Here is an 11363-nt window from a genome sequence, read left to right as displayed (position 1 = left end):
AAATTTTTTGGAGTATTCCAGCGGAAGTGCATTATTCAAGTTTTCTCCAAAAATTAACTTCCTATATATTTTCATTGTTGTCCAGCCAGATCTCTTTATAAATTGCTCGAAAAATTGACCATTTTATGTTTCTATATGTAGGGGGGGCATTCTTTCGAAAACAACGCGAAATGCGATAGTTTTCAATTAAAAGACAATTTCATCAAATTAATTCAATTAATTTGGTGAGAACATGAAAGGAGTCAGCCAGCTGCGCAAACAGTCAGCAAACCAATTAAAAAAGATCCAACCCGGAGCCTCGGACCTGACCCACGAACATGTGTACTTTTTAATTTAAGTTTGGCGCCAAAGACATAAGGGTTAAGTTATTTATCCTTTATTTCACATACATCCCATTACATCTAAGATAGTCCCCAAAAAAATATTGAAAGCAATCCATTAAAGTCAACAAACAAACTGAATTTAATAGTTTGTTCTTTATTTATAAATAATAATTATTTTTAATATATGTATGTAGAATTAAGTGTGTATGCCGTTGCTACACAATTGATGATTTTCTCCCTAAAGCTAATACATCAATGAACGGTTACAATACAACCAGTGGATATATTCATTCTGTATCTAATCTATACTTCTTCGTATCCAATTTAATCAGCCTGTTTTAATCATACTTGTCCCTGGAATCATCGTAATTTGCCATTTGCCTGAGTAAAAATTCTTGTATAAATAATATATTGTTTATAAAATTATTAAACATCGTTGTGGAAATCAGAGTGGGCTGGGCTGAATGGTGTATACACTTTAATTACAATTCCATCCTAGAACCTAATTTACTTACAGTAGGGCATTATCAATCCAGTCATATTGTACGAGTAATCGTTGGCCCTCCTCATTTCTGGTATACATTTTCGCTAAATTTTGAATCGTAATGCGATACAGAAGAAAGGCAAAACTGGGGGGAAAATATCCTCGATGAAATATTAAATGGGCATGCTGCTGCGGCCGATTTCAAATACGCTCCACCCACCTTTCTGTGTCATTCTAAATACAATAGTAAACTGTAACTAAGGCCGAGGGAAGCTACCCGTCTTGCGTCTTGCTTGTCTAGTTGAGTGTGTCGGTCACAGAGGCGTTAACAAATGTTTGCTGTAGTCATTTAGGCACTACACTAAACTAGGACGAAAACGTGTTAGGCTTTGTCAATACATGATAGTTTCTAGATGAGGCCGCGCTTCTTTTTGTAATCCTCCAAGTTCAAGGATCTTTTAGAGACCGTCTCGGCTGGCTTGCTCGCCGGCTTGGGTACGGAATTCGTGCTGTTAACTGCAAAGGTTAAAGATGATATTAAAGAGAATCAATTAATAGGATAGCACTTGAAGCATACCCGGCAGAGGAACATCTAGATCGATATCAAAGTCGTGCAGTGAGTATAGACTGTAATCCTTCGAGTCTGTGGGCTTGGCGCTTGAATTGGATGGTCCCGCTTCGTTGGTCTTCTTTTTGCCAGGTGGCGGAGGTGGCAGAGGCGCCTGAAGCATCTCCTCCTCGTCCTTTTTGCCGCCCTTGAAACCCATGCGAGGCTGGGTGATGCGGCGTGTGAAGGGATCGGAGATCTTCAGACCTTTGTTGGCCCGAGCCTCTTCCATAATCGCCTTCTCGGCATCTTGAACGTTCTTCTTGCGGTTACGATCGTTGATATAGGAAATTAGGTTGAGAGTATGCGATCTCCGTTTGTCCAGCTCGGAGGCCCGGCTCTCCAGCTCGTCGATCTGCTGCCCCAGATCCTGGGCAATATCGTAGTCGCCCCTCAGCATAGCAGCATCGCGCTCCTTCATCAGGCAGGTCTTCTTCATGGCATAGTTGGTGGGCCTGTTCCGGAAGCGGTTCTTCTCCTCCACGATCTTGTCCACGTCCTCGTCCTTGAACTCGTAATTTAGCGCCTTCTTGATGTCATTCTGCTTAATCTCGATGAGGTCCATGGATGGCATCTGGACCTGAGATTCCTTGCACTGCTCGACCCACTTGTTAAACTCGTTTTCGGTGAATTCCTGGTTGGAGATAAATTCCAGGCGGAAGACTCGCTCATGACTGCCGTACTTTAAGCGCAGCCCCCGATTGGTGCGCGTGGTGCCCAGGTTGTAGATCTTTCCCGTCTCTACTACGCCCACTATTTCAGCCACCCGATAGACTGGCTTTTGGCCATTGTTCCCAATGCTGATCCGCACGAAGCAGTTCGAAACAGTGGCCTCAAAGATGGGCAAGTTAACGAAACGCTCCATTTTGTAGCGCGACAGCCGCAGCTTGTTTAGATCCTCACGGGTGCTTATAAACACAGGACTCTTGGTTGTCTTCTCCTCGTCCTCTGTTTCGCTGGAGGCCTTGCTGCTGTTAGACCTTGACCGCTTTCCCGAGGGCTTCTCGTCCTCGTCCCAGTCACTGCTGCCCGAGTCGTCTGAGTAGATCTCAGAGGCTTTCAGTTTCACAGCCGACTTGCAGCCGGATACGCTTTCCAGCTCTTCCTTGTCGTCGTCCCGATCTCGCTCGGCCGCTCTCTTGGCCTCTTCCTCTTCTGCAGAAGAATAGAATACAAAGTTTGAGAAACCTTGGTGCAATTAGAAATAGGCTTAGAAATCTTACCCCTCTTGGCCTTGCCCTCGCGCTTGGCCTTCAACATAGCCATTGCGTTGCTGCGCTTGTCGTCCGTCTTGTTCGCCTCCACGTTCTTCTTGCGTTCCTTGGAGCGTTCTTTGTGATCGAAATAGTCAGCTACACCTACCCCGGCGGCTTGGTCTTCAGGCAATATGCTGGCCACCGCTGCCGAGGTGGATGCCATCTCCCGAATGAGAGCTGGTGACGACAAGGGACTAGCGGCCTTCACTTCGCTAATGGGTTTAGGTTCTACAGCGGGCAGAGAAGAGATGGCTACCGGGGGCTGAACAGGAGGCAGCGATTCCTTGGCCTTCTTTGCTTTCTTTTCCCGCTTCTCTTTCTTCTTCTTGGCCCGCTCGCCCTTTGTCTTTGACTTTTCCTGGTTCTTTTCGCCCCGCCGCGCCAGCTTCAGCTTTCGCTCGATCTCCCACCGAGTCCGCATGATCTCACGCTGCTCAATACGCTTGTAGATCTCCGTCTCACGTTCCTTTTCCGACAGGCCATTGAGACGCTTGCGGTCCTCCTCGTCCCCCATCAGGTCGTCATCGTAGCCATCATCGAACTCGGAGTCGGAGCTAGAGGACGACGAACTGGAGGAGTCCGACCCGGAGCCAGAGGATGAAGACTTGGATTTATCGGAATCGCTGTCGGATACTTCGCCCTCCTCAGCCTCGCTTAGCTGGGCGGACTGAGCCGCGGCCGCCACCGGCTGGGGTTTGGGTTCCACCTGGGCAGGCGGTGCCTGCTGCTGTTGCGGCTGGGCCTCATCCTGGCTGTCGTCGTCCCAATTCGACTCCGAGGAGCTAGAGTCTCGGCTGGCCTTCTTTTGGCGCTTCTTCTTCTTAGAGGCTGGAGCTCCCGCTTTGTTGTTGGCCCAATCGGAATCGGAGTCGGAGCGGGAACTCGCTTTGGCTGCCGCCGCCGCGGGCTTCTTGCGTTTCTTGGCCAAGGACATCAGATCCTGAACGGGATGGTATACGTAACAAATTTGTTAAAACAAGGTGGGTTTGGAACTAGCGCATTGATTTTCATAATGGCCGCTGCGAAAAGGTTCGCAAAGGTTTTCTTGTCGCCCAAATGCCTACTCACCGATTCCAGATTGGTGTCGGACTCACTGTCACTGTCGCTGGAATTGGAATCCATCAGGGATTGCGTCCGCCGTTTCCCCATTACGTTTACCTTTAATTTTTAGCAGCAAGTTCTTAAAAAAATTAGGGTTGTTGAAAATATATCAAAATGCAATTTATCGATATGTTGTGCATAAAAATCATCTTAAGGATTTGGCCATGTATCGAAAAATGCGGTTTGTGTCATTGCTGAACGCATTTATTTGGCTTTAATAATAATCTGACTCCTGAGCAGGTTTTTATTCTATCTTTTTTTTCCACAAGTTTTATTTAAAAACAGAGTTTATCCTTTTTTTTTAAAAGAAGCTTCAATTTCGCCTAAATATTAGCAGTTTTTAATTGAAAATATATAAGAATATATCAAGAACCGATAAGTAGTAATCGAATATTCGATAGTATAAACAGAAAATTTTTAAAAGATTCTTATAAATGCTTCTATTTATTTTAATTGTTCGTGCCGTTGGAAAATCCTACAGCAAGTTATTGTGTCTGTTTATTGATTTTTCATCATAAATAGGGGTATTCCCCAGAAGTAAGCTGTCTATCTGGCAACTCTGTTTTTGGTGTAAAATAAATTTCTTGTCATGTAGAATAAAAGTATACGAATTTCAAAAAGCGCCATTTCTTTTTTAAACATTTATTTTAACGTTGATACTCTTAATTACTTGATAATGTTAATAATTTTTACTTAGAGCTCGTATTTTAAAACAGAAAACAATAAGGAAATAGAATTTGAGAGAAGATGATAGATGCTGAGATGATGAAACTTTATGGAAATAGGTGTCTTTTCTAGAAATTTAAAGAAATGAAGACCAGATTTTTATCTTTATTTACAAAAAGTTTCCCATTACAATTAAATATAAATATTATCTTCCCTGAAAACGTTGAATGTGGCATGGAATTGCTTAATTCTTGCATGCAACACAAAGGTAAATATCAGTTGGTGGAACCGATACCCCCTGCAACATACGTTAAGTTCACATTTGAGCCCACTTTCTTTTGGACACTTTTTAAGCTTACTCATGTCCTTGCCCCCCGGCCTGCCTTCCTGTGACCCTTTTGCAGCATTTCCAGCCTTGCGGCTGTAGCAGCACGTGCACATTTTGCCGCGCTGTCGAGCGCAACACTGAATCACACTTAAAGCCGAGCTGAAAAAATAAAGCGAAGCTGTTCGAGCAAGGTAAACAGAAAGCAAGGAGGAGTAAGTGACGGCAGAGATGGGTGGCTAGATGGGTGGGCTGGATGGGTGGGGTGGGTGGTGCAAGGATGAGTGAGCCGGCGACTGTTGAATTGAAATGCAAATTTGGCATCGCTGTTGGCTAGCACCGCCCCCTCCAATTTGCATGATATCAGAGCGAGGATTCTGACTTTGTGTACCCTGTAATAGGCAAACATTTATCTGCAACCATGTTGTATTGGATGTTCGCCGCACATAAGTGGGTTATGGGGCTTTGGCCGCAAAAATCTGTATGCCAGCGTGTGGGGGCAGGATAGTGTGTGTGTGTGTGTGTGTTGGGGGCACAAACAAACATATTTTGAAAACTAAATTAAAACCACACACCTGCTGCCCGCGCCGGATGCTCCTCTCCCTCCCCCCTCTGGAAATAACTCACAATCAATATTAATTAAAATGCAGGCGTATTCGTAGTCCCTCGGGCGCGTTTTCTAGGATTTCTAGGAAGGGGCGCCGCAAGACAGGGCAGGAGGTATTATTTTTTGGAGCGAGGGCCATCCTGCAGAGGGTGGAAATGCAAACCCGCACCCACACATACTTTCATAATTCGACTTAAATGCTGCGAGGCAATTTGCAGTTGTTGCTGCTGCTGCTTGGGCTTCTGCTGCGGCAGCAACATCAGAAGCGGCAGCAGCAACAGTAGCTGTAGCAACAATAACTGCCGCTGCACATTCAACAAAGTGCACATTCGACAACACCAACAGCAACAACACTAATGCCAGTCACAACAACAACAAATCCAACAATAACATTGGCCAAAATAAGCAATGCGACAGCATATAAAAACAGCCCACTCGATGCCATAGATGGGCCACCCTACGCAGTTCTCGAAAACATATTCTGATACAGTAAAAACTCCATGGAGGCTACTTTGAGGAAAATATTAAACAACTTTATTCTATATTTATTATCTATTAAATATAAATTTTTATTAGAAAGAGTTTGAAACTGTGGTATTAATATATTTATTTTTAAAAGTTTATGTTTCAAAAAATTATGTTTTAAATTTCTATGAAAGATAGAATTTTTCAATAGAAAGTATTCAAAATCTTCTTTGTTTTCTTTTCTAAAATCTAAAACTATTTAGAAGAATGTGTTATAATCCCACTAGCAAGGTTCAAATCCCCTTTATTCCCAGTTCACCCCTAAAAACTAGACCTTCTGTATTTACACTTTTTATTATTTTGTAATCAATGGCTTTTGGAATTAAAATTACCCTATAATAGGGCAATATTTACTAAATATTGGAGTAAACACTGTACTACTAGATTCGCCAGAAACCACCCACCCTTGGCGGGCCACCCCACTATGGGGAATTTGCCCGATTTCATGGTATTTAGTCATTTTATCAAAGTTTAAATATTTGGGTTTTTTTTATGTAAACCTATTAAAAACATATGGCTCCATATGACTCCATACCAAAAATATTAATAAACAGTGCACTTTTAAAGCTTTGCACTGTTAAAGTCAGCTGTTGCAGCCCAAAGGCACGTGTTTGAGAAGAGGCAGTTTTTGGTTAGCTACTTTGAAAGTGCGATACTTAAAAGTTTAACAAGTTATTAATTCAATTTATGATGGAAAACAATCATACTGGCTTGTATTAAATGTTTTGTGTACTAATATTTTGCTATGTGCCTGTCTTAATAATATTTAGTCAATTTTAAAACAGGTTTAAAAGGTAATTTTTTGAAAAAAAAAATTAACTTTACGTAGACTTACAAAAAAAACATATCGTTGCAACAGTGTAAGTTTAATATATGTCGTAGAGCCATTAATTATGAATAAAAGGAAATTTGTCTCAATGTGCAAAAATGCGCACAATCTGCGTAATTTCGTTTTTTGTCAGGTGTCTTCGAGTTTTCGAACGCGGAGCTTTTTGAAGTATGGCGTACGAAGACGAAGAACTCAAACCAAGAAAGATCAATTCTTGATTTTATTTCGAGCAAAATAAGTAGAAACATGGATGTTGTAAAACACAAAAACAATTTGAAAAAGAATAGCTTATTTTGCCTAAATATAAATGGTAAATGGAAGATCTGCAAGAGAAAAAAAAAATTTTTTGAGAAGAAGTTTGCAAATTGCCTGCAAATTCGGAACTTAAGAGTTATATTCATTTTCTTGTCTTGTCAACTGCCAATTGATTTGGAGAAATTTGAACAATTTTGTTTTAAAACTGGGGAACAAATTGTGGATTGTTATCCATGGTTGCCAATGACGGCAACTGTTCACAAAATTATTGTCCACTCAAGGAAAATTATGGAAAATACAATACTTCCCGTTGGCTGTTTCGGAGAAGAAGCGTCGCAAGCACGCAAAAAAAGTTATAAAGAAGATAGACTGCATAACCCACGGAAGCATAGTCGTGTTAATAATTTCATGGATGTTTTCAACAGAGCCTTTGATACTTCTGATCCTGTTATTTCTTCAACAAACCCTATGAATCGAATTCGGAAGCATAAAAGTATGGAACTTCCTTAAGAAGTTTTAAGCCTTTTATTGTACAATTTTGAAGGCCAGGATCAAATTGAGAAAATTGGAGATGAAATTGACGATTTTTATTTTATGTCAGACGAAGACCTTGAAAATGAAAATATTTGATAAACTTATTAGTGTATTATTTGGTTTTCACTTTATCAATTTTTCTATTTGAAATAAAAAAAAATTGTTTCTAGTCCTGGGAGGGCGAATAATAAAAAAAAACCGTTTTGACAAATCTTATTTGTTTAAAAAGTTATTGATTAATTTATCCAAATGGGAGGGCGGAACCACGCCCATTTTACCAAAAAATATTTCCAACGATCTTCATAAGCCTAATGCAAAAAACCGTTTCGAAAAATCTTGTTTAGTTAAATAGTTAATAAATAATATTTCGTCAGGGAAGGGGCGGAGCCACGCCCATTTTTCTAAAAACATTCCTATCGGTGTCTATAACAATAATAAAAAAACCGTTTCGAAAAATTTTACTTAGTTTAAAAGTTATTAATTAATACCATGAAATCGGCCAAATTCCCCATAGTGCACCCCCGAGCCAGACGAGAAGCTTTGAAGCTGGGCTCTCGGGCATGCGCGTAGGGTGGCTACGAGAGCACCGCTGGCCCGAGGGGGTTGGCCATGGCCGATGAGCAGTCGCCCACCCCCCTCCACCCCCCTCTCCACACGTTGTTTGCCATTTTTGGGAGGTGGAAGCTTGCTCGGCCGGCGGCTCTGTTGCGTTGGCGTTGCGTTGCGCCGGCTGTTTGCCAAATGTGGCAAAGACCCGGGGGGTGGTGGGCCTGGGAAAGGGGCTGGAGAAAAACAGAGACAGTGAGCGGCGGAGGCCGAAGCGCGACTCCCGCGAGAGGGGTCGTAAAAGCTCGGCTCGGCTCACCTTGCCGCAGAAACTAACAAAGTTCAATTGTGAAATGGGCGATTGTGTGTGTTTCTCGCCAGCGTTGGCGTTGTTTTTTTCTTTTTCGCCAGTCCAACGAACGACGCTCGCGAGTGCAGAAGCGTTAACGGTAAACCTACGGCCGTACAAACTACGGTAGCTAGACGTAGGCGTAGCATTAGTAGTGTAGTGCAGTGTAGTGTTTTCGAATTTGGTTAAGTGAAGTGAAGACGGGGGTTGAAAATAACCATAAAATACAAATACAAGTCGGAAAAGCATCAAAAGCCAGTCATAAAATTTTACAGAGTGACTTGCCAAAAAGCAAAATAAAAAGAAAGAAAGAAAAAGAAAGTAAAAATTAAACACAAGTGCTTTCTTGTGGTGCGAAAATCTCACGAAGGAAAATCCCCCAGAGAGGAAAAAAGAAACAAGGCCCACTGTGCGTTGAGCCACACATAATGGAAGTCTAAAGGTGAGAAGAGTAAGGGGGTGTAATGGGTTGGAGACACCTGCATTATGCTGGGAACCCCCACGACCACAACTGTTATTTTTTTTCCCACCAAATCTCACAGAGCAGCAAGTGACAGAGTTTTAGTTTTCCGCTTTTCCCCACTTTTTTAATTTTTTTTTTGTTGCAAGCAAGCCGCGGGCGTGGCTTTCCTCCCCTCCGCCAGTTTTGGTGTCCTTTTTTTAAGAAGGATATGGCATTTCGTTTTCCGTTTTTGTTAGACTCTTTTGTTGTGGCCCTCTCTCTCTCTAGTGGTCTCTGGCTGTCTCTTTCGCTTGGGGTTTTTTGCGCTGCCAAGCTCTGTGTTAATTTGTCGTGCATTTGCAGCCTGCCTGAGAAACAACGTCAACAGCAAACTGGGGAATAACAAACCTAACCCCCTCGGCCCACTCTGGCCCCCACCCACCATAACAGAACAAAACCAAAACTAAACTCGGATAAACCAAACTGGGAAAAGCGGTACGAACCGAAAAAAAAGAAAAACAAACGCGAAAAGTTGCTGGCCAAATAAAAGATTTCCATTTTCCATTCCATTCGAGGCGAGGTCCCTGGCTCAAATGAATATTAATTGGTCCTATTTGGCTGCTGCTGACAGAAAAGAATGGCCGCCAACTATCTCGGTCAATGGAGAGTACAAATTAGCAAATTACTCCAAATAATTCCAACAATTTGTGGTTCAACTGGGCCACCAAAAATTTAATTAAAAAATTGTATTTTTAACCAGAATAACTGACTAAATCAGTCAATCTTACAAACTAAAATAGCTATAACAAAAGCTTAAGCCAAAAAAATATTTATTTTTATAAATTTGGAACCTCCACACACCATAGGCCACCCTAATTGATGCCAATTTCATCCTCCTCTGGGCTATTGTCCCAACAAATTAGATCAAATGTAATTGGAAATGGTAGAAAACTGGGGACCTATAATTTAAGAAAATTATGGCCTTTAGAAAACCTGGCCTTTTCAATTTCATCCCTCGCCACCTTCAGAGATTTTCGATTATATGGCCTACGTTCTAGGCCATAAACAACCTTTTTCAAAAGGTTAGGCTTACAGACACACACAAGCTCATACACAGGAATAACACACATGATATCCTTGGAGGGGATCCCGTCCCAGGCCAGTATGATGAACAAACAATGATGGAAAAGTGGCCGGTGGACAAAAGCGGTAGCTGCCGGCCACTTGCACTTCGGGCTGGGAAAAGGCTTCAGGCCCGTTGGCCAGGATGCTGATATCTCTCCGTGTGTGGTCGGTCGTCCATGCACACACATTTCCAATGCAAATTTCAGCTGGCTGGCCGGAGAAAACTCAAATCACAATCAAACAGACAGGACATGTGCGAGGACTAGGCATTTGGAAAAGTGTCGGCTGATGGCCAAACAAAAGAAAATAAAGCCAGGCGAGAGCTGAAGTGCTTAAAATGCGTTTTGTCAACATTAACCCGAAATGGCCAGGACGGCCAGCAGATAAGCGAGTCAGTATGGGAGGGGAGGGGATGATTAATGCAGCAGAAATTGCTTTCGGATTTGGCAGCGAGCAACAGCTACAATGGGTTTTCCTGTCCGGCGGATAAAGGATTACACGCAAAAAAAAATATAGTTGATTTTAGTCTAAGAAAAATATAAATAATTTTGCCCTAAAAAAAGAACAAATTCTCTATATCTTAAATGCAATCTTTCTTTTTATTTCTTCAACCATAAATTTATTTCTTTAAGTATTTTTTTTTGTCCTTTTTGGACCATGACTTCTGCGTGAAACTGGCAAATGCACAAAGCCGAGAGGAGAAAGCTTTTTGGCTGAAAAGGGGGGTGGCGGATTTTACTGCCTGTTGCCCGGGCCAACCCTCAAGGATGCAGCCACCCTTGAGCCAGGCTTGGCAGAAGCAATAGCAACAGCAACAGCAACGTGAAGCGACAAAAGGCATGAATAATTCAGTCGGGGAATTCAGCTTGAAGATGCACAGAAGAGCGTTGGCTTGGTCCATACCATCCTTGTACCATGTACCTTGTGCATACATATTCCAACTGACGACTGACGGAATAACGAGCATAAATCCCAGCAAGGAGCTTCAGTCCTCGAAATAATTGCTTTGAGCTGCTGCTACCGCTGCCTCTGTGTTGCCCGTGTTGCCTCTGTGGCATGAAAATACGCAGATCCATGTTCAAAAGTATGTGACACGAGTTTTCCAGAAGAATCATTAGGAATGGTCGCAGTACACTCACTGTATGCACTTTAAACCGCCTTTTATCGGATTAGTCAGCTTAGTACATTAGGGGGAATTATAACCGCTGCGTTATATTAACCCTTTCGGGAAAGGGGATGGGAAGAACGTGGATGGGCCACTCGAACGGGCGTGGCCTGGCCTTAATTTTCATTTTTCCATTTCCTCGCTTATCACGTATTTCCATGTATTTCTGCGAGACCAAATTAGATTGCGTGTGGCATGTGGAACGCGGACAACAAAAGGCGGTC

General features: G+C 42.5%; 2 protein-coding genes across 6 annotated transcripts in view; one reads left to right on the top strand and one right to left on the bottom strand.

The window, feature by feature from the left end:
• Positions 1 to 438: 438 nt before the first annotated feature.
• Positions 439 to 4462, bottom strand: Rtf1 (RNA polymerase-associated protein Rtf1). 2 transcript variants are annotated; one of them, XM_070278505.1, is made up of 5 exons: positions 4442 to 4462; positions 3739 to 3850; positions 2638 to 3610; positions 1385 to 2569; positions 439 to 1323 (listed from the first exon to the last, which is right to left on the bottom strand). In XM_070278505.1, exons 2-5 carry the CDS (start codon positions 3817 to 3819, stop codon positions 1217 to 1219), a joined length of 2346 nt encoding a protein of 781 aa, XP_070134606.1. In that variant the 5' UTR covers positions 3820 to 3850; positions 4442 to 4462; the 3' UTR covers positions 439 to 1216. The 2 variants fall into 2 exon arrangements, with proteins under 2 accessions (XP_070134606.1, XP_017090853.1); XM_017235364.3 differs by lacking the exon at positions 4442 to 4462 and having other exon boundaries at positions 3739 to 3899.
• A 3992-nt stretch (positions 4463 to 8454) lies between these two features.
• Positions 8455 to 11363, top strand: part of Liprin-gamma (liprin protein kazrin) — a 35210-nt gene continuing 32301 nt past the window's right edge. For all 4 annotated transcript variants that reach the window (XM_043210470.2, XM_017235238.3, XM_017235240.3 and 1 more), the window contains exon 1: positions 8455 to 8849. The gene's annotated coding sequence lies outside the window, so the exon portion shown is untranslated. The remainder of the gene's footprint in view (positions 8850 to 11363) is intronic.

Source organism: Drosophila bipectinata, chromosome 2R (genome assembly GCF_030179905.1).
Source record: "Drosophila bipectinata strain 14024-0381.07 chromosome 2R, DbipHiC1v2, whole genome shotgun sequence".
Taxonomy (NCBI): Eukaryota; Metazoa; Arthropoda; class Insecta; order Diptera; family Drosophilidae; genus Drosophila; species Drosophila bipectinata.
This window is presented reverse-complemented; position numbering and strand designations above follow the sequence as displayed.